Source organism: Gobio gobio, assembly GCF_949357685.1.
Source record: "Gobio gobio genome assembly, chromosome: 20".
NCBI lineage: Eukaryota > Metazoa > Chordata > Actinopteri > Cypriniformes > Gobionidae > Gobio > Gobio gobio.
In genome coordinates this window covers 25,673,983-25,693,259 of record NC_137113.1, presented here as the reverse complement: position 1 = coordinate 25,693,259, position 19,277 = coordinate 25,673,983, and the positions used below count along the sequence as shown (strand labels likewise).

General features: G+C 39.1%; 1 protein-coding gene across 4 annotated transcripts in view; it reads left to right on the top strand.

Moving 5' to 3' along the window:
* Positions 1–552: 552 nt before the first annotated feature.
* ep300a (EP300 lysine acetyltransferase a) overlaps positions 553–19,277 on the top strand; it is a 37,213-nt gene continuing 18,488 nt past the window's right edge. The window contains exons 1-10 of one of the 4 annotated variants that reach the window (XM_079845757.1): positions 553–1,054; positions 7,537–8,159; positions 9,271–9,444; positions 9,551–9,872; positions 9,994–10,107; positions 10,265–10,471; positions 13,169–13,274; positions 13,454–13,582; positions 13,755–13,872; positions 13,957–14,113. In XM_079845757.1, the coding sequence (XP_079701883.1) occupies positions 961–1,054; positions 7,537–8,159; positions 9,271–9,444; positions 9,551–9,872; positions 9,994–10,107; positions 10,265–10,471; positions 13,169–13,274; positions 13,454–13,582; positions 13,755–13,872; positions 13,957–14,113 (2,044 nt within the window). In that variant the 5' untranslated portion in view covers positions 553–960. Of the gene's footprint in view, positions 1,055–7,536; positions 8,160–9,270; positions 9,445–9,550; positions 9,873–9,993; positions 10,114–10,264; positions 10,472–13,168; positions 13,275–13,453; positions 13,583–13,754; positions 13,873–13,956; positions 14,114–19,277 lie in introns of all 4 variants that reach the window. The other 3 variants (XM_079845756.1, XM_079845759.1, XM_079845758.1) reach the window with 3 other exon arrangements.

Sequence of the window (19,277 nt, the reverse complement as noted above, 5' to 3'; positions counted from 1 at the left end):
TTTCAATTAACTCAAAATTAAGGCAACCAGGTAACTTACTTTTTAAATATTTTTTACAGTGTACAGAATAAGGTGAATAATATATATATATTTACATTTCAATGCAATTCTTGAATCAGCAATAAATCAAATCAATTCAAATTCCAAGGCCAATTCTTAAATCTGTTCTTGCCTTTGATTTTTGGATATTGCCTAAGTTAAAACACTCATCAAAGAGGGATATTGTTGGTTATTTGTTCTTCTTTTTAAATAAGTAGCTTACTTTCAAGCCATTGCATCTAATAACTAAATCCTGTTAATATCAACAATGTAAATGTAGTATAGATTATAAGATTTCAGTGACTTTTGAAAATTTCCCATTAAAATGTGAAAGGTGATTTTCATAAGAGATTTATTGTAATAAGATAATACATTGAAAACATTTTCAGGAAGTAAAATACAAATTGACATATGTGGGGGGGAAATAGATAAAGAAAGAAAAATAAAATTCACTTCTTGACAATTTAACTTCCATTTGATACTGACAACCCCACACGACTCCGTCTACAAAACACACCTCTGTTGCGAACAGAAATGGCAGACGAGCAAAATTTTCTCAAATAGGCTACATCATCGCTCGATTCTGTAACTCTTGACGGGACTAGATGAGTTCTTGTAGAGCCGCTGCGAGTGTCTTTTTATCCTTCCTTGCCGAGCCGACTCCCCCTACCTCCTCCTCCGCTTGCAGAATTGTATAAAGAACAAAAATCGGACAGGGGAGGGGGGTTGATACGCTGAAGCTGAAATCGAGAGGCGAACCCAGGAAAGAGGAGTATTTTGTACACGGGACTTTCCCCCCCTTCGTCCCTAAAAAGGAGGGGGAAATGTCATATTTTTAAAAGCGATATTTTTAAAATCGAGGATTACGAATAGGCTTACGCGCCTATCTCGGAGGATATATATTTTAATTCGTTAAAAAATATGGCCGAGAACGTTCTGGACTCTGGCCCGCCTTCAGCCAAGAGGCCTAAACTGTCCTCCCCGGCACTATCTGTCTCAGCAAGCGATGGAAATGGTAAATATTTATTTTGTTTAATTATTACGATACCTAGATATTTGAATCACTGATTGCCTGTTTTGATTATACCGTTGCAAACTCAAGTCTTTTAAGCGGGGAATGATTTTTTTCTCTGTTAGTTTTGTCACAGGCTAGCAAGCTCAGGCTAGTTTGGGAAGCTAACGACGTCGTATCCGCACGAGACTAGCTTTTAGCTCGTCAGTCCAGCTAGGTTAGCATTAGCGCTTCTTTCGTCGCTGTTGGGATTCACTCACAGCGGCAGACCCGCACACGCTGCTCCCTTAGCCAGGGGCTTTGCTTAGTGTCAACGGGTGTAACGTATACGTAAAACTGACGGGTGCAATGAAAAATATAATAGTTCTACTGTGGGGTTTGTTTTTTTTGTTCTCGGTGAAATGCCAGTTTCGGTTTGGTTCCCACTTGCAAAGAGTTTGGATCAGTTCTCCAATTATATGTACAATGTATAAAGTTTTATACCAAAACATGTAACAATAATTAGACCAATACGCATAGCTCCTGAAAGCTATGTCTTGACATTTTACCAAGGCTCCATTTACTATTAATCGACAGTGATTAACAGGAATTAGCCTGCTAAACTGTGAGTCAATCAACTTCAAAACTTTATGACTGCACTCAAACACTGTTGTTTCAAAAACTGCCCTTGTGCAATGAGCAAAACTCATTGTGTTTTCCTCAACATATTCTTCTGTTCTCTCTCACGTTAATAAATGTGTTTAATATTGGTTAGCTAGCTGGTCAGCTAATAACAGACTGATGCTGAAGGCCCGCACAACAACTCCCTGCCATTGTTAGCTAGATGCATATCAACTCATTCCTCATTATTTTATGGTCCCGAGGCTTTTTCACTGGTTTATATGCATTTATGAGCTCGTTTATGGAGCTTGAATTGACTTCATGTTTGTGTGATTTTGAGGAAACAAAATGTACTTGTGTTGTGTTTGAGTGAGTTCGTTTGCAGGCTCAAATAGCCCTTCGTGCGTCGGTCATTTTTTTTCGGATCTTGATTTCCATTGTTCAGCCATAACAAAACTGACGAACCTGTCTCTTAAAAACAAACCACGAAACATTTTATGGTAGTCGATGCGAATTATTAGGATGTAGGTGTCCTGTTGTTTCTTATTAAACGTTAAAGCTTCGAGTTCTTATACTTGCACGTATCTTCAAAAGCGAACTACGTTCCTTTGTTGATGTCTCTCATGTTTTCAACCTTTTGTTTAAACTCGAGTTTGATCCGGTTCTGACACTAAATGGAGTTTATTAAGTTGCATAAATGCAAATGCATCAGAGGATAAGGTTTTTCAGACATATTATGCTTCGCATCAAATTGTTTTGTTTGTGGGCTGAATGTGTGGTCCCCATCAAAGCTTCTGCACTTCATTTTAAGACTAGCACAATTTCATGAGCAAATTGATCATTTTCACCGGTTTTACCAATGGCTGATTTGTTAGATGAGACAATGCTATCTCAATAAAGTGTACATGTATGTTGGGAATTACATGCTGTTCTTGTTTAGTTTTTTCAACTTTTGAATGGATGCAAATGATGATTGCAGTACTTCCCAAAATAAAAATCTATGTAGTAACGACCTGAATACTTCACATTCAACAACATGTACTCCCTGTCAAACCACAGCCAGTCATCCAAAATAGGGGTGCAATGATGTATCGGCTGATAAAAGCAATTATTTTTACTGTCTGCCATTGGCCAAAGGTTTGAAAACAGCGGATGATCAGGGATGATTATATCCTTTAAATAAAAAGGAGGTGGAATCTTGTGTTGAATTCAGGGCAAGTTGAAATGACAATAATGCATTAACAGGTAAAAAAAAATAGCCATGTTAAAGCAGGCTCTATTTTGACCCTAAGAAACACCTGTAGTTCAAGCCAGGGTTTCCAGGTCAGTTGTGCGATTAATCGTAAATGATTTTAAATTTCGATTTTGGCTTCCACGATTATGAAAACAACATGATAATCGCCGTAAAAGGATTATTGTCCCGCTGTCTATATTTAATTTATACAGCAGTGTTATTTTACATTTGATAACTTTATTCAATTTCTGTTGTAGTCAATTATTTATCTTCTATTGTTCTTCTATCTGTAGTTTATTATTTATCTACACTTTTGTTCTGTTGTATTTATTTGTCAGTTTTGTTTGTAATTAGTTTTTTTGTTCTTATTGTATTGATGACTGTTTACTTGTCTTCTGTATCTGTTTTGAGGACCTTGTACCTAGCTACAATAGTTTACCTAGTCTTAGTTTTTGCTGAAGTACATTTATGATATTTATGAAATTTCACTGATATTATAAATTACTTGTTTATCATAACAAATATAATAAGAAATAAGACTTTCCTCATATAATCTACAAATAATCACAATTTCAGTATTGACCTAAATCATTTCAATTTTTGCCATAATCGAGCAGCCCTACACAATAAATTGTGTTTTGATGCTCTTAAATATGACGTGACAGATCGATGTAGCGCTTCAGTTCCAGCCGCAGCGAGTCTTTTCTTCCATTTTAATACAAGTTATAGCACAAAAAATATGCATGAAAATCAAAAGATATGTTGAAAGAGACCGTTCAACTTACCGAAATGTATCAGGTCTCATGTAATCGCTCAATCAGTGTTTTTAAACTGCGGAAAGACTTTGATAAATCTGCTTCTGAACAATATTTTACTTAACGTTGCATTTACCACAGAAGAGTTTTCTAATGTTCACAGTTTGTTAGTTGGCCATAAACTAGAGAGGAGCTTGTTTACTCTTAATTATACATAAATGCTCAAGCTCTTTAAAGTCCGGTGGATTCCGATTTGCTATTAATGTTTATTTTTCATAAGCTGAAAAGTGAAAACCAAAAATTGCTCTGAAAGTGATTCCAACAATATCACCCCTCTTTGTCATCGTTACGGCTGTCCTTTTCTTGTAAAATTAGAACCTAACGATTATTAAAACTTGTCCGTGGTGTCAATGGGCCTTTACTGTAATTTTTTTCATGAGTATAATAGCACTGATTGAACTGACATTGTAGACTGACTTAGGGGCCATTAACACAAAATGCGTTTGTGCGTTCTGTGTTTTGTGTAAAATGCACAAAGGTCTGCTGAAAGATTTTTTTTCTTAGTGATCCGCTGACTTGATATTCTTGCTTAGTCCAGATATCAAAGAGATATATTGAGATATATATAGTTCTCTGTTGAGAGCCAGGGCTCGGATTCACAAAAATAAAAAATTAAGAATGAAGTTAAGAAAATTCTTAAGATAAATTCTTTGAAATTTGTAGTTCTGCCCCCTAATAGTCGACTAAACGTTAGTTGTCAAGAATAGGCTTAAGGGGTCGCACCACGTATTTAAAATTCGAACACATTATTTTCTATGAGTGTACTCACACACCGGCTGCACCATTCGGCGTCTGTCCGCAGCGCCCAGCTACGACTCGGGACGCTGTTCAAAATCCAGCTGTGCCACAGAGCGCCATTTACCTAGTTTTATATTAAATTTACATTATAATTGTCTCAAATCGTTGTTAATGTACATACTGATTCCACCCTGTGCTGCAAAATATCTTTTACCTTTACAATTATAATTTAACTGCTTGAATAAAGCCTCAACAATAGACATAGGATACTGCTGGAGACTATTGCTGAAAATGGCAAAGACAACGAAAAACTCAATGAAATTGGGAAGTTCCTTGAATCATATGCGACTAACCACTGGTTTTTAGGGACAAAATACAGAAATGAGCTGTTTGGATGAAGATTGCTGATGAGATTTTCAGGTGAGATTCTCAATGAATTCGTCCTGAGGTAAAATGGTTAGGCTATAGACAGCAACGTTTGTATTTAAGTGTACAGTACAATCATAACATAGTATAGACATTATGTTAATTTCATAATGTGTTTAAACATAAGAATATTGCTCACCACCATAAACTGATAGGCCAAATCATAGAATGTGTGCGATACCAGACTTGTCGGAGACGCGGCGTGGTGGTGCGTTTCTCGTCCGGTGTACGACCCTATCCCAATTCTATTTTATACCCCTTCGCCTACCCCTTCCCCCTTGAAATGGGAATATTTTCACCCCTACGACTTGCCACTCTTAAGAAATGGGGCACCATTAAACGTCGTCATACCCTGATCTTTTATTAGTTTTATTTAACCAGTATGAACTGCAATGAAGTGTACATCTAACCGAAATCAGGCGTGAGCGCGTTTAACTAATTACTCACTCCAAACGTTGTTTTGCGTTGTATTTGGACTTAAGAAAGCTGGCTGGTACGATACCGATATGGTTTCGTATTCTACTGTGGTGCTGCGATAATGGAGTGCTTTGCAATGTAATACAAACGAGTCAGTTGTTGTCTTGGTAACGCAAGCGTTACAGACTATACAAGATATAAATAGCGACTGGGTTATGAAGGATGACCAGATATTTATTTTAACTGTATTATTTGTTCACATCACTCAAATAGCCAGGCAACACATAAGTGATCCATCCCTAGTGACAATTTTACACGCATTCTAGCAGCATGGTAGTCGGTGTATGCAGGGAAACAGGGCTATCTGGCCCTTCCCCTTACCCCCACCACTCCAGAATCAAGGCCCCCCCATCCTTTCACGTGAATGCGTAAAGCGAAAGGGAAGGGGTAAGGTGTAGAAAGGGGATTGGGCCTTAGTCGACCAAGATTTTATTAGTCGGTTAGTTGCAGAAAAAAAAAACCTCCACGGGAAGCGGTGAAGTCACGCAGTCCTTAGGGACAGTTAACGGTGGGTTCTTGTGGTATCAACCTCAAACATGGCTTATCATTTGAAACATGTAAGTAGTAGCAACTTTACATGGACGTTCGCTCTAACTTTAACCTAGATAAATGAGCGCTATTATTAGGCACATATCCAAGTGTTGATAGATCGAGTGTGCAAGGCAGCTAAAGTGTAGCGTACTTTACTGCATGGAGGTGCCGGCGCGGTCACTTGCATTTTTTTCAACTTAAAATAATCTGTCATTTTTAGTCATACAGACAAGAGTAGTTATATCATTCCAAACTGTAAAGGGTCTACTTTTATTTGTGTACACTCACAATAACAACAAAACGTGCTTTTGTAAAAAATAAAGTAAACAAACAGGATGCACTTTCTGCCATCTTGGTCTCCCTGAACTGCAACACGTCACAAAAATAAACCGAAACTCAGTGTATACTGCCTCACAGACATGAGAAATATGTCTGCAAAAGCTTAAAATGTCCACTTCTAAACGAACCAATTCAAATTGAAAACTCTGATAATGAAATCTGTATTAAATTTGCATTTCTCTCTAAAGACACGTCAACTATACTGCGGAGATGGAGAGACGGCGTCATCAACTTCATCTTTGCACCCGACACTGACTCAGAAAACACTAGTTTATTAATTAACAATTAAAATGTTTCCCTGCTATTTTTTCAGACACATTCATAATCATTACTTTGCGACAGCTTTGTGCGATTGGGCGCGGAATAGGCATATCCTATATCCCCCCCAGTAATTATATTAATGTAAATGTGTGATTAGTCGACTAATAATTAAATGAACACCTACTAGTCGACTAGAAAAATCTTTAGTTGGGGGCAGCCCTAGAAGTTTGTAAGAATGTTCATGAGTGCAATTCTTGAAAAATTCTTAAGTTTTCCGTAAGAAGAAAATGACAGGCTTTCGTGTTATGACAGGTAATGCTGAAGACTCTCGGAATGAAAAACACCTCAAAGCCCGTCTTTTTGCACTGCCTGCAGATTACTGTAGTTATCATAAGCGTGCAGACCGCTGTAACTGGCTTGACAGGAGTTAAAAGCTCAGAATTGTATTTTTTTTTTATGTGCCGTGTCAAGTTGAAATTAAGTTATTTTAAAAGAGCCTGTCTCAAGATGCAGCGGTCTTTCCCATTTTCCCATCACAGTCTTTCTTGCGCCCACATCTAGAATAGCTCCTTCTAGCTAGAATGAACACATCATGTATACACATTCACTTTAGTGTTTTCATGATCAATCGGGTAACTTCAGAGTACACGTCCACATTCTTGGTACTAGTATTATGTATTAAATGTTGCTGGTGTTATGTTGTAATGCTTAATATTTCAAACAACCTAATAACTTCATTAAGCGTCTTTTGAGGATTTAAGACCGCTTGGAGGTTTTCCTAACTTTGAAAAGTTATTTATGGGAATTTTCAGGATTATAAATACTACTTAAATTTTGTGTTAAGAACAATCTTAAGAAAAAAGACTAGAACATTATGTATATCTTTTGGGAGTACAACATATTCTTATTTTCTAACTTTAAGAAAAAAAAATAAGAAGAAAATAGCAGTTAAGAAGAAATATATTCTTAAGAAGGTTTCGTGAATCCGGCCCCAAGGACCAGCAATATTACATAATATTCTCCCATCATTAATCTCGGTTATAAATTCTCATTTCCTTCTGTAGATTTTGGCTCGCTTTTTGACCTGGAGCACGACCTTCCAGACGAGCTGATCAGTTCCTCAGAGCTGAGTCTAGAAAATGGAGGGGACCTTGGGCAGTTGCACGCCAATTTGGGTAGTGGGGGCGGGGCCATTGGAGGAGTTGTTTCCAGTGGCCAGGATGCAGCAGCCAAGCACAGGCAGCTCTCAGAACTGCTCCGGCACGGACCCGCACCTGCAGCACCGCAGCAGGGTGCGATGGGCAGCCCAGCAGGAGCCTCAATGGGGCTTTTCGGGAATATGAAGGCTTCTCCGGGTACCCTGGGCATGGGCCCGCAAGGGCAGCAACATCTTTCCCCACAGCAGGCCGCCCTTATGCAACAGCAGCAGATGGCAGGGATGGTGGGCAACATGAACAGGAATATGCTCGGACCTCAGAAAGGCAATGGACAGCAGCAGCCAGGAGGGCCCATGCCCCAGCAGCAAAACATGCTGGGAGCACAGATGATGAACGGATCGCCCAGAATAGGGCATCACAACACGGGCATGGGCAGCAACAGTAACCTGTTAGCAGAGGCTCTTCAGCAGCAGCAGACGGTAGGAGGCCAGGGTGGACTGAGGGCACAGCAACCTGGAGCAATGAACAAGGTAATGACATCAACATTGGCCTGTAGTGTCTCACACACCTTATAAAAATGTGTTTATTTTGGCCATGTTGGAACTATTCTGTTTATTTATTAGAGATGCTCAATATATCTGTATCAGTCGATAAATGTGGCTTGTAATGTTATTAGGATTGGGCTGATATATTTAAGACTAGGGATGCCCGATATATCAGCCACCATATAAGTATTGGCCAATATATGTTCATTTTTAATGTTATTGGTCCGATAAGAAATCAGATTTATACACACAAAATAAATGTATTACAACTGCACAAAACAAAAGGCTCCGCATGCTCAAGCGAACTTGACTGCCAGTCAAGGAGGTGTAACACCGTTTGGTTAAGTTATTTAATGAGGTTGTAAAGTGCTTACCGGTGATCATCTTTAGCTTCAGCGCATGCAGATCAAACAACAATGTACGACATTAATAACTGTGACTGGAAATGTCATATTAGGCTATATAACATTATAAAGAGAACACTATTGTAATAAAACTTTGTGAATTATTTGGGTTTATTTTAGGGCTGTCACGATTCCTCGATAAAATTAGAGTACTCTATTTAAAAAAATCCTTGATTGTAATTTACCCGCGTCGAGTAACCAGCAAAATACCGGAAGTGATGCATTTCAGAGGCGTGAATCCATGAACCACATTATTAGACTGTTTTCTGTGTCTCACACTCCATCCCTGCAAATGCTGTTTGGGTTGCTTATAAAATGGGAACTCCGATTACTGTTTAAATTAAAACACTTTTTAATACATGGATGAAAAATGGTGTGATTTTGATATCCTTTAAATGTTTTGTTTTGAGAAGTACATTCTTCTGTATATTTTTGTCATGATTTCTTCAAGTTAAACCAAACTTTGTTTTGGTGGGTTGTAGTAAGGACCTTTGAATTGCTGTGTGTATCTGAAATAGTTTTATAAAATGATGTGGTGAAATGCTGCAAAGTAAAATTTCATAGCACCTCTGGAGATGAAGGTCATATGGAGCATTCTCATATAGCAAGACAGCACGTGTTAACACCACCAGATTTCATATTTCAGTAGCAATCTTTCAGTGTTGTCATCTCCCTCTGTCTGTTTGTTGCAGATGGGGATGAATTCAGGTTCAGGCCCCTATGGAGGCCCATATCAGCCTGCCAGTCAGGGTCTGGGTGTTACAGGGCTGGCCCCTCAGCTCCAGAACAAAGTAGGTCTGTCCAACAGTCCAGCCCAGTTTAACCTCGACAAGAAGCCTCAGCCTATGCAGGGCATACCTGGCATGGTTTGTATTCATACAGACTTTAATATGCAGACATTAGACTTTTTCATTTTAAAGCTGCCACAAGATACAACATATCTTAATGTCTGTTAATTTGGGATTTCAACAGCAGGCTTCTCAGCTTTCCCCAGCGGGCGCTGCCGGAGGCGCAGGAGTAGGCGGTATGGTGCCCAACGCCCAAGGAACTCTCGGCCCCGGATCAGGTGCATCAGCCGTGTCTGCAGCAGCGGTGGGAGGTGTTCCTCCAGCGGCCGATCCTGAAAAGCGTAAACTCATACAGCAGCAGCTGGTGCTTTTGCTCCACGCCCACAAGTGCCAGCGGAGGGAGCAGGCCAATGGGGAAGTACGGCAGTGTAACCTGCCGCACTGTCGCACCATGAAGAACGTCCTCAACCACATGACGCACTGCCAGGCTGGCAAATCTTGCCAAGGTGACTGTATAAACTGCGCAGAACTGAAACCGCGTGGCATTTTTGTTTCTGTTGTTCTGCCTATTTAAACAACATGGCACTATTACTAATATTTGGTTTGTGTTTTTATTGTTTTTTTTAGTGGCGCACTGTGCCTCTTCCAGACAGATAATCTCTCACTGGAAGAACTGCACGCGGCATGACTGCCCTGTATGTCTGCCTTTGAAAAATGCAGGAGACAAGAGAAATCAACAGAGTGAGTGTGTGTATAAATACAAAACATGCTTGTACCCTTGTGGTATTATTGCTGTTAGAATCTTTTCATTGTCTTTAAAGAAGCAGAATTGGACAACATTTTTATTGTTGTCTCTTATTTTGGTTAATTTCTGCTTTTTTTCTATACATGGCTTCAGCTTTGCTAGGTACTGCAGGTGTGGGGTTAAGTTCTTCTTTGGGTAATGTAACTGGTGGTTCGCCCAGTGCCCCCAATCTCAATACCCAAGGACAGATAGACCCCAGCTCCATCGAGAGGGCTTACGCAGCCCTTGGTCTCACATACCAGGGAAACCAGGCTACCCCTCAGCCTGTCCAACAAACACAACGGGCAATGAACGCCATGGGTAATGACCGAGGCTTCAGATTTTTTTAATCTATGAGTTTGGAGTCTTTTTTAATATATATATATTTTGCCAACACTTTACAATATGGTTTCATTAGTTAACTGCATTAGTTAACATGAACTAATAATGAACTACACTTCTACAACATTTATTAATCTTTGTTAATGTTAATTTCAACATTTACTAATACATTATTAAAATCAAAAATTTTATTTAACATTAGTTAATGCACTGTGAATTAACATGAATAAACAATGAACAGCTGTATTTTTATGAACTAACGTTAACAAAGATTAACATATACAGTAACAAATGTTTTGCTCATGGTTGGTTCATGTTAGTTAATACATTAACTAAAAGTGGTGTAACGATACACTCGTGTCATGATTCGATACAAATCGCGATACTGAACTTTTAGTGGTGTCTCTTCTCATGACCTTTCTAATTCAAAATTCTTCTTTAATTTGCCTTACAATATCACGATTTTAAGCCAAAATAAAGAAGAGTTTTGAATTATTATTATTATTATTATTATTATTATTATTATTATTTAAATTATTATTATCAGGACCCACAAATATTTTCCCCATATTCCCATATTATGCATTATTTTCAACATTATATATAGTCATTTAATGTAGTAAGTAGGGATGAAACGGTATGGAAATTTAACATCACGATTATAGTGACCCAAATTATCATGGTTATCAATATTATCACGGTTTTGTTGAAACGAGATGAAGTGTTCAAAAAGAACAGATGCACACACTTAAAACATTTCAACAAGTTTTATATTTGAAAATCAACAAACAACAAATAACTAAAGCAGCTCTATGCACTTTTTTAAGCTAGATTCTGTGGGATTTCCTTCCTTATAATGGCCGTCGTCAATAGCAATGCATAACGCATAAATAATAATAATTTGTCGTAAATATAATCTCTAATATTATCTCTGTAAATATATTCTCAAGCAATATTCTCATCAGTGTTCAGAAATTATGCATTTAAATCTAGCATATTTTGTGTAAGAGCCCAAACAGTATCCTAGTGAAATAATGCATATCCATATTTCCATATGAGTTGACAGTTTATTTTATTAAATATCAAAATGTGTGCATCATACCTGACACCTAGATGAACACTTTACAGTCAGTTTTATGACTGTCATTCTCTTCAAATGCTATTGAAGTTTGAAACGTGTATAACGTTACCAATGTTGTGTGTAACTTTAGAGACGGCCCCTGAATTCGCCAGTGTTATGCCAGTCATATCCGATGCACTGTGGTTCTGCTGTGTTTCTTTGAAACTATTTTCGCTGCTTAAATAGAACAAAAACAGTCAACCACGGTATGATGAGTGAATCTCTTGCGTATATCACACACATCTCTGCTTTTAGTGTGGATTTCAGCGAGTAAGAGTGCGCGCTCTGAACAAAACTCTGGCTAATCTGAACGCCTCTGATTATGAGACATTGCATTCATAAACTCAATATAAACACGTGTGAGTGGTTATAATGCGCAACGCGATTATAACAGATGGCTTTTGAGAAGACTATAATAAGTTCAACCGCCAGAGTGGCTAGTGTGCAGCCGAAATAACTTTACACCTGCAAATGGCGGTTGTTGTTAATGTCAAGCCCTGATTATCCCTTAAATGTCACCTTAGTCTTGTCTGAACTTGTTCGTTCGCTTCACGTTATTATTTCCCAGACGTAGTTTTGGTATTGAGGTCAAAGTCCACTTGCCTTGCGTTCGTAGTTTTGAAGTGTTCCCCCTATTACAGCGACTTTCTTCTGGCATGTTCTTCAGACAGGGTGACCATCTTCGATTAAGTTTCCCTCAGGACTTTTGTAAAAGCCAAAAAATTACCGCCTCAGATTTGGTCCTTTTAGAAATCTGAAAAATCTCCCGGCGCTGTCACTGCCTTCTGCCATTTCTTCTCATTCAAAAAAACAGCGGTGCGCTGCGTCAGACTGACGCTGACTGGACAAGATTTACCGAGAGTTTTCACAATCGTGATAATCACACGCGGTTTTAATGATAATTAAATTTTATACGATATTACTAACCGTCACTAAATTTTATCCTGGTTTATCGTGAAACCGGTAATCGTTTCATCCCTAGTAGTAAGGTCACTGAAACTTTGTAAACTTTATTTTTCCCCTCACACAGTACTCATGCCATCTAAAATGCTTTGAATAATCATACTACTATAACAAAATGTGATCTGGTGATTTAAATTATGTTTACATTTTCACTTTGAGGAGTGCCGGTCCGGCAACATGTGCGCTTCAGATGATCAATGCAATCTATCACAGTTCTAATCACAAGAAAGAGTGTCAAAATGACTATTCCCAAAAATGTTTTAGCTCATCCAAAAATTTTAATTCTGCATTTACTCACTCTCATGTTGTCTTTGCACGTCACATAAGCATTTGATCGTCCGTGTTTAGTACAGTATGTGCATCATTGTAAATCTGTTCATCATATATAAAGCCATCATGTCTCTTCAGAAGACTAGGATTTCGATTAGACCACTCGATTAGTTATTTTTACGATGCCTTTATGACAGTTATTTTTAATTAAAATTTTTGATCAAATCATGACTTGGTGAACATAGACCTTTTTTTTAAATATTATTCAAAAAAACGTATTAGACTTGTAGTGGTGTCTCTTCTCATTACCTTTCTTGTTACAGGAGCGAATCCCATGGGAGTAAATGGGGCTGTGAGTGGTCAGTCTCAGAATCAGCAATCTAACCTTCTCCAGGACACAATGCTGCATCTGAACATGAGCTCACAGAGGTAAACAAACCCTTCGGTACATCTCACCTAACCAGTCACCATTCTATCCTCCACATTCAGAGGGTCTTAAAATCTCACAGTTACACTAATCCGGTGCTGCAGGCGTCTGTCAGTTTTGATAAGTTTAAATGCAAACATGGAGTGGTCCTCATTTGTTTCCATCACTTACCTTTCACCAGTCTGATGAATGACAATGCTGGCGGTGTGGGGTCAATGCCTGTGGCCAACCCAGCTGCCAGTGCTGGCATGAGGAAGAGTTGGCACGAGGACATCACCCAGGATCTACGCAACCACCTGGTCCACAAACTGTAAGTTGTACACTTGCTTGTGAAAATGATGAAAGAAGCTACAGTAACATCTGTCTTTTTTTTATTAGTGATATTTTATAGTGGTAAATCTTTAAAACCAGTACTTGATTGGTTATTTAATAACTTTAACCGTTGACCAAGGCTTTCCCTTGCTGTTGTCCTCTTTCATCAGAGTCCAAGCCATATTTCCGACTCCAGACCCAGCTGCACTGAAGGACCGGCGGATGGAGAATCTAGTGGCCTATGCGCGTAAAGTCGAAGGGGATATGTATGAGTCTGCTAACAGCAGAGTGAGTATATTGTCTTGTCTGTTAATGATTTGTTTTATCATAATCACTGGTTTATAAGTCACTATTATACATTACACTTTTAAGGCGGAGTATTATCACCTGCTGGCGGAGAAGATCTATAAGATCCAGAAGGAACTGGAAGAGAAGCGAAGGACACGGTTGCAGAAGCAGGGCATGATGCCCACTCAGCAAGGGCCCACTGGGATTGGTCAGCCAGGGCCACCCACAGGACTGCCTACTAGTGAGTACTCATCCATGAATGTTGCCCCTCTCTGTCACGGTTGTGGCTAAGTGGAGCTATAACCATAGATTTTCACAAGTTATGGGTGGACGTATCGCAGCTCGTTATCACAAGTAGCAGTCAACCGTGCCAGTGCAGATTACAAGAAAAATACCGTCAATAAGAATTTTAAAATCACATTCATATAACCAAATTTAGTCATTAAAAGCCAATGTAAGCAATTGTTGTTTAGATCAAATTCGAACAGAACAGTAAATAGCCATGTTTCCACTGTCGGGCCAAAAGTGAGCATGCTAGTGCGTGCCAGGGCCAGTCACGTTTCCACTGTCACTTCCGGGCCTTGATCGGGCCTTCTGTTTGTGATCCAATGTGGATTCTGAGCACCGTATAAGGCCGAAATATTTATATGCGGTGCAAAAGACTATACGCTCTAACAATTACTATAGTAAACATGGTAAATATGACTGCTTGAAGAAATCATATTGGCTATCACAATCGTTGTATTTTATCTGTCAGTATGTCTCGTCTCTTTATACCGGACTCTCTGATATCATTTAGTTCTGAATATCATAAAATAAAGTAACTCCGGTTTTTCAGGAGCTTCCTCTATTTCTCTGACAGAAAATATAGCTTAACTGTATTGGGACTGTCACTGGAGAGAGTGCTAAAGCTCCTCAGGTCATATTTTTGGTGGAAAATTTGTAGAAATTATCATTCTTTCTAGGGGTCAACCGATATGTGTTTTTCAGGGGCGATGCCGATACCAATTATTACAGATCAAGTAGACCGATAAATATAAAATTTTTAATTAATATCATAATTAAGAATAACAAGAGCCCTGACAAAAACTTTAAATGCTTTTAAACGCATATTTAAAGGAACATGCCGACTTTTTGGGACTTTAGCTTATTCACCGTATCCCCCAGAGTTAGATAAGTCCATACATACCATTCTCATCTCTGCGTGCCATAACTCTTTCTGACGCACCTTCACCGCTAGCCTAGCTTAGCACAAAGACTGGAGGTAAACGACTCCAGCTAGCCTACTGCTCAATAAGTGACAAAATAACGCCAACATTTTCCTATTTACATGTTGTGATGTGTACTAAGGCAGACGAAAAATTAAAAGTTGCGATTTTCTAGACCGATATGGCTAGGAACTATTCTCTCATTCCTGCGTAATAATCAAAGAACTTTGCTGCCGTACAATGGGTGCAGCGGCGCAATGATATTACGCAGCGCCTGAAAATAGTCCCCAGCACGCTCTCTGTGCAAGCAGGTTGTCACGTTGGTTATGTTGATGGAAGTTAGCCTATTTTCAGGCGCTGCGTAATATTGCACCGCTACACCCATAATGTTGGCGGTATTTTGTCACTTGTTGAGCAGTAGGCTAGCTTGAGCCGTTTACCTCCAGTCTTTGTGCTAAGCTAGGCTAGCGGTGGACAGAGTTATGGCACGCATGGAGATGAGAATGGTATGTATGGACTTATCTAACTCTGGGGGATACGGTGAATAAGCTAAAGTCCCAAAAAATCGGCGTGTTCCTTTAATTTTGAGAACTGTTAATAATAATAATAATATTTCTATCATCATTTACTCTCTCCAGTTGTTTTAAACCAGAATGAGTTTCTTTCTTCTGTTGAAAATAAAAAAATGTGGGTAACCAATAGGGCTAGACCAGAATATTTGAATATTCGTTCGGTGGGTTGGTATACGATTTTCAATTTTGGGATTTGAGCATTCGTTTTTGCTTTGTTTTTTCTTGCACACCTGGCAACACCCTCGAAACGGTTCTTATTTGCGCTTGAATGTTTACACTATAAAATCTTCAGAAATACAATATGTTCCCTGCAAAGCTGCAACTGAGTTCTCTGTCTAGAGCACACAACTGCAATGGCATATGGAAGAAGCGCATGCCTTAGCTTGTATTTTGGGTTAAGCTGCGTTCGTTTGACATTGTGGAAAATGGAATAATAGAATCAAAATGTATTAGCCTTTTTACCTGTTAGAATTTTCCCTCACCGTCACATTACAGTGCGTGTGCACTGTGTGGACGTGAATGAATGACAGTGCGGCCGTGCTCATTTTATACTTTTGGTTTAGAATTAGCGTCAATTCAGGGGCAGTTTGCTTGAATGGTGGGTTCATTTGTCTATTTTTCTTAATGAAAAACACAACAACATAACCGTACAATGACAAACTCCCTTAAATAGGCGCTTTTACATTTGGCTTTGAAACGTATTGAATGAGATCTCACTCCTGCTGCTGATGTGCTGCAACTCTCGTTTGGTTCACGCTGCAATTTCAGTTTTTAATTGTAGGCTAGTTAATCTGTTCTCTAACTGAACTAAATTATTTTTACTAATAAAATATATCAAAATGACGGTGGGGGCGGTGTCACAGTGGGCAAATTATGTTATGCCTGAACACCGGTAACACAGATTATCACAGCAAGCCTATTACCCGTTATTATCAATCTAAATGAATCTACTGTGAAATATAGGAGCTTGATACTGGGACGTAACAGACCAGTGTCCGTTCTCGGAGCACATATGCCCTGCCTGCGTGAGGCGCACCACTTCTCTAGATTCCTGGCTTTATTAGAGAGAAGACTGTTCAGCCCCTTCCCTCTGAAGCTTTGAATATTCAGTGTTGATTTCTACCGAAGCTTCGATTCTCAAAAAATTGGTATTCGGACCAGCCGTAGTAACCAAAAAGTTCCTGGTGCCCAGTGACTTCCATAGTATATATTTTTTTCCTACTATGGAAGTCAATGGGGACCAGCAACTGTTTGGTGACCCACATTCTTCAAAATATCTTCTTTTGTGTTCAGCAGAAGAAAGAAATTAATACAGGTTTGGAGCAACATTAGAGCGAGTAAATAATGACAGAATTTTCTTTTTTGGGTTAACTATCCTTTTAAGAACAAACAGCAGCATGTTTACTGTCACTTTAAGATCTGCACGCATACAGAGACCTTCACTACAGTGAAATGTTTACTTTCACTTTAGACATAACCAACTGTGTTTATGTAAACCTTGTGTGTATTTGACAGTATTAGCGCAATAAGTCTCGAAATATAACTAGTAATCAGGCGCAGTTTGACAGGCTTTTAGCACCTGTGCTGGTGTATGCATTCAAAAAAAGCGCATGTTAGTCAGAACAGCGCATTAGCTCGCAAATGAAATATTTAACCGGCAAGGCTGTAGAGCACATGCAAATAAGGAACTTTTGTGAATTGCGGTGTATCTTGTGAGTGTTACTCTACCGCTGCTTTAACATGGGATCTGAATGTACGTCGCGTTGTACAGTATGTTGAGATGGTGGCGCCAGAACTGCAACTGATAGAATGCACTGTAGCAAGATACTACAATATTTCTTCAAAAGCAGATCGTGGAGACCTTTTAATCGTTTTGCAACTTCAGTGTAGTGATTTATTGCAACTTCAGCAACATCTGCTGCTGCCTTACCTTTGAGAGACAACTGATGCGTCATGTTTACTGAAGCAGCTCCAGTTAGCAAGTGCTTTCTGTGTGAGTGCAAAACTTTCAGTTCCTTCAGCCTACCGCGTTGATTGGCTGAATTTGTGACTCCCAACAAATCAGATGGGCGGTGGGCAGGAATTGGTCTATGCCACAGAGTGGTGAGTTCAGACAGACACGGCTGCATCAGAGCCAAATAGTGCATATCAAAATTAAATAATTTTATCTGCAAATTGTTTTTTTTTAAAATGAAAGATAACCATAAAAATTCTTAATATTGGCAACGATAATTGGTCGATTCCTAATCCTTTCTAAATATGATGTAAATATACTGTCCTGTGACAACAAATAAATAAAGACATACACGACTGAACAAGTAGGCCTACGTTTGTCATCTTTCTTTTGTGAAATAATGGGAAATACCGCTTTATTTCTGTGGAACTAATGTGCAATCTTGACAAATTAATTCATGATGATCAGTGTATCGCTTATCATTGTAAAACTGTGGTGAAACATTGATGCTTGGATTTTAAATATTTAAGTAAATGGCAACAAATGGCCGCTTTTATCATGTGATTTCTTTCTGATTAGTTTTCGGATAAAACTTCCATTTGTTGGTGAAATGATGGGTTTGTGTGACGTTGTTCTAGAGAGGCGGGTGGGTTTTAGTGAAGTTCTGCAGAGCTTCTAGCCCAACGGTGTAAACGCAGTGTGGTTTTGGGCTCTGTGCTACCGGTCCGAGGCTATTAGCCCGGCCCGTTGAAAGCCCTGGCTTGCACTGGCCCGACAGTGGAAAAGTGTGGCTTCCTCTGGGTCAACGGCCAGGGGTTTTTACACCGCCGCATACCTTTTTCCAAAGCGGACCAACTGGGGCTTGAGGAGTGGTCATGAACAAAATGCGGAGTATACCTCAAGAGAGGGTCAACACCGCTGTTCATTTCCCATGTTATAATATCAGGCTACCAGCTAATGACAACATTTTAAGGCATTTTAAACCATTTTCAGCTCAACGCACTTTCAGTCACCAGCAAATGTTTGAGATCACTTCCTTGCGATCCGATGGGGATTCTAATCACCATATGAGGCAGAATATATTTCTATGCGATGCTAAAGGCTACTTATGCTAACCATTGCGATAACAAATACACATATGTTTATGGAAAATAGCAGAGACTGCTTGAAGAGCGTAGTCAAATCATATGTGACTATAATCGTGTGTTTATTTGGATTCATGTTTTATCTGTCTCTTCCTTGTGCCTTTGTTGATACCGGATCTGACTGTACTGACGCTGTTGTATGAGAACTGAACTGAGCGGGACGATGACATCATTTTTTGCAGAACTGCTTTGTAGATGAAATGAACTAATTTAATAATTGATGATCTTTACAACGGAACTGAATCTACACTGAACTGACTTCAGCTGAACAACAGCCGAAGTGCAACATTTTCCTGTTATCACTGTAAAGCTTCTTTTAAACAATCTGTATTGTATAAAGCGCTATATAAATAAAGGTGACTTTGACTTGACTAATGCATCAGCATATATGTCATAAAAAAACATGCACACCAGTTAACTCGTAACTCTTTGTTTTCTTCTTGTGAGCTCCCTCTGTTGTTCTGACTGAAAGGATAACAGTATAGTGAGATGGGAGAGAATGAGAGATCGCTCAAACCTCCTCCTC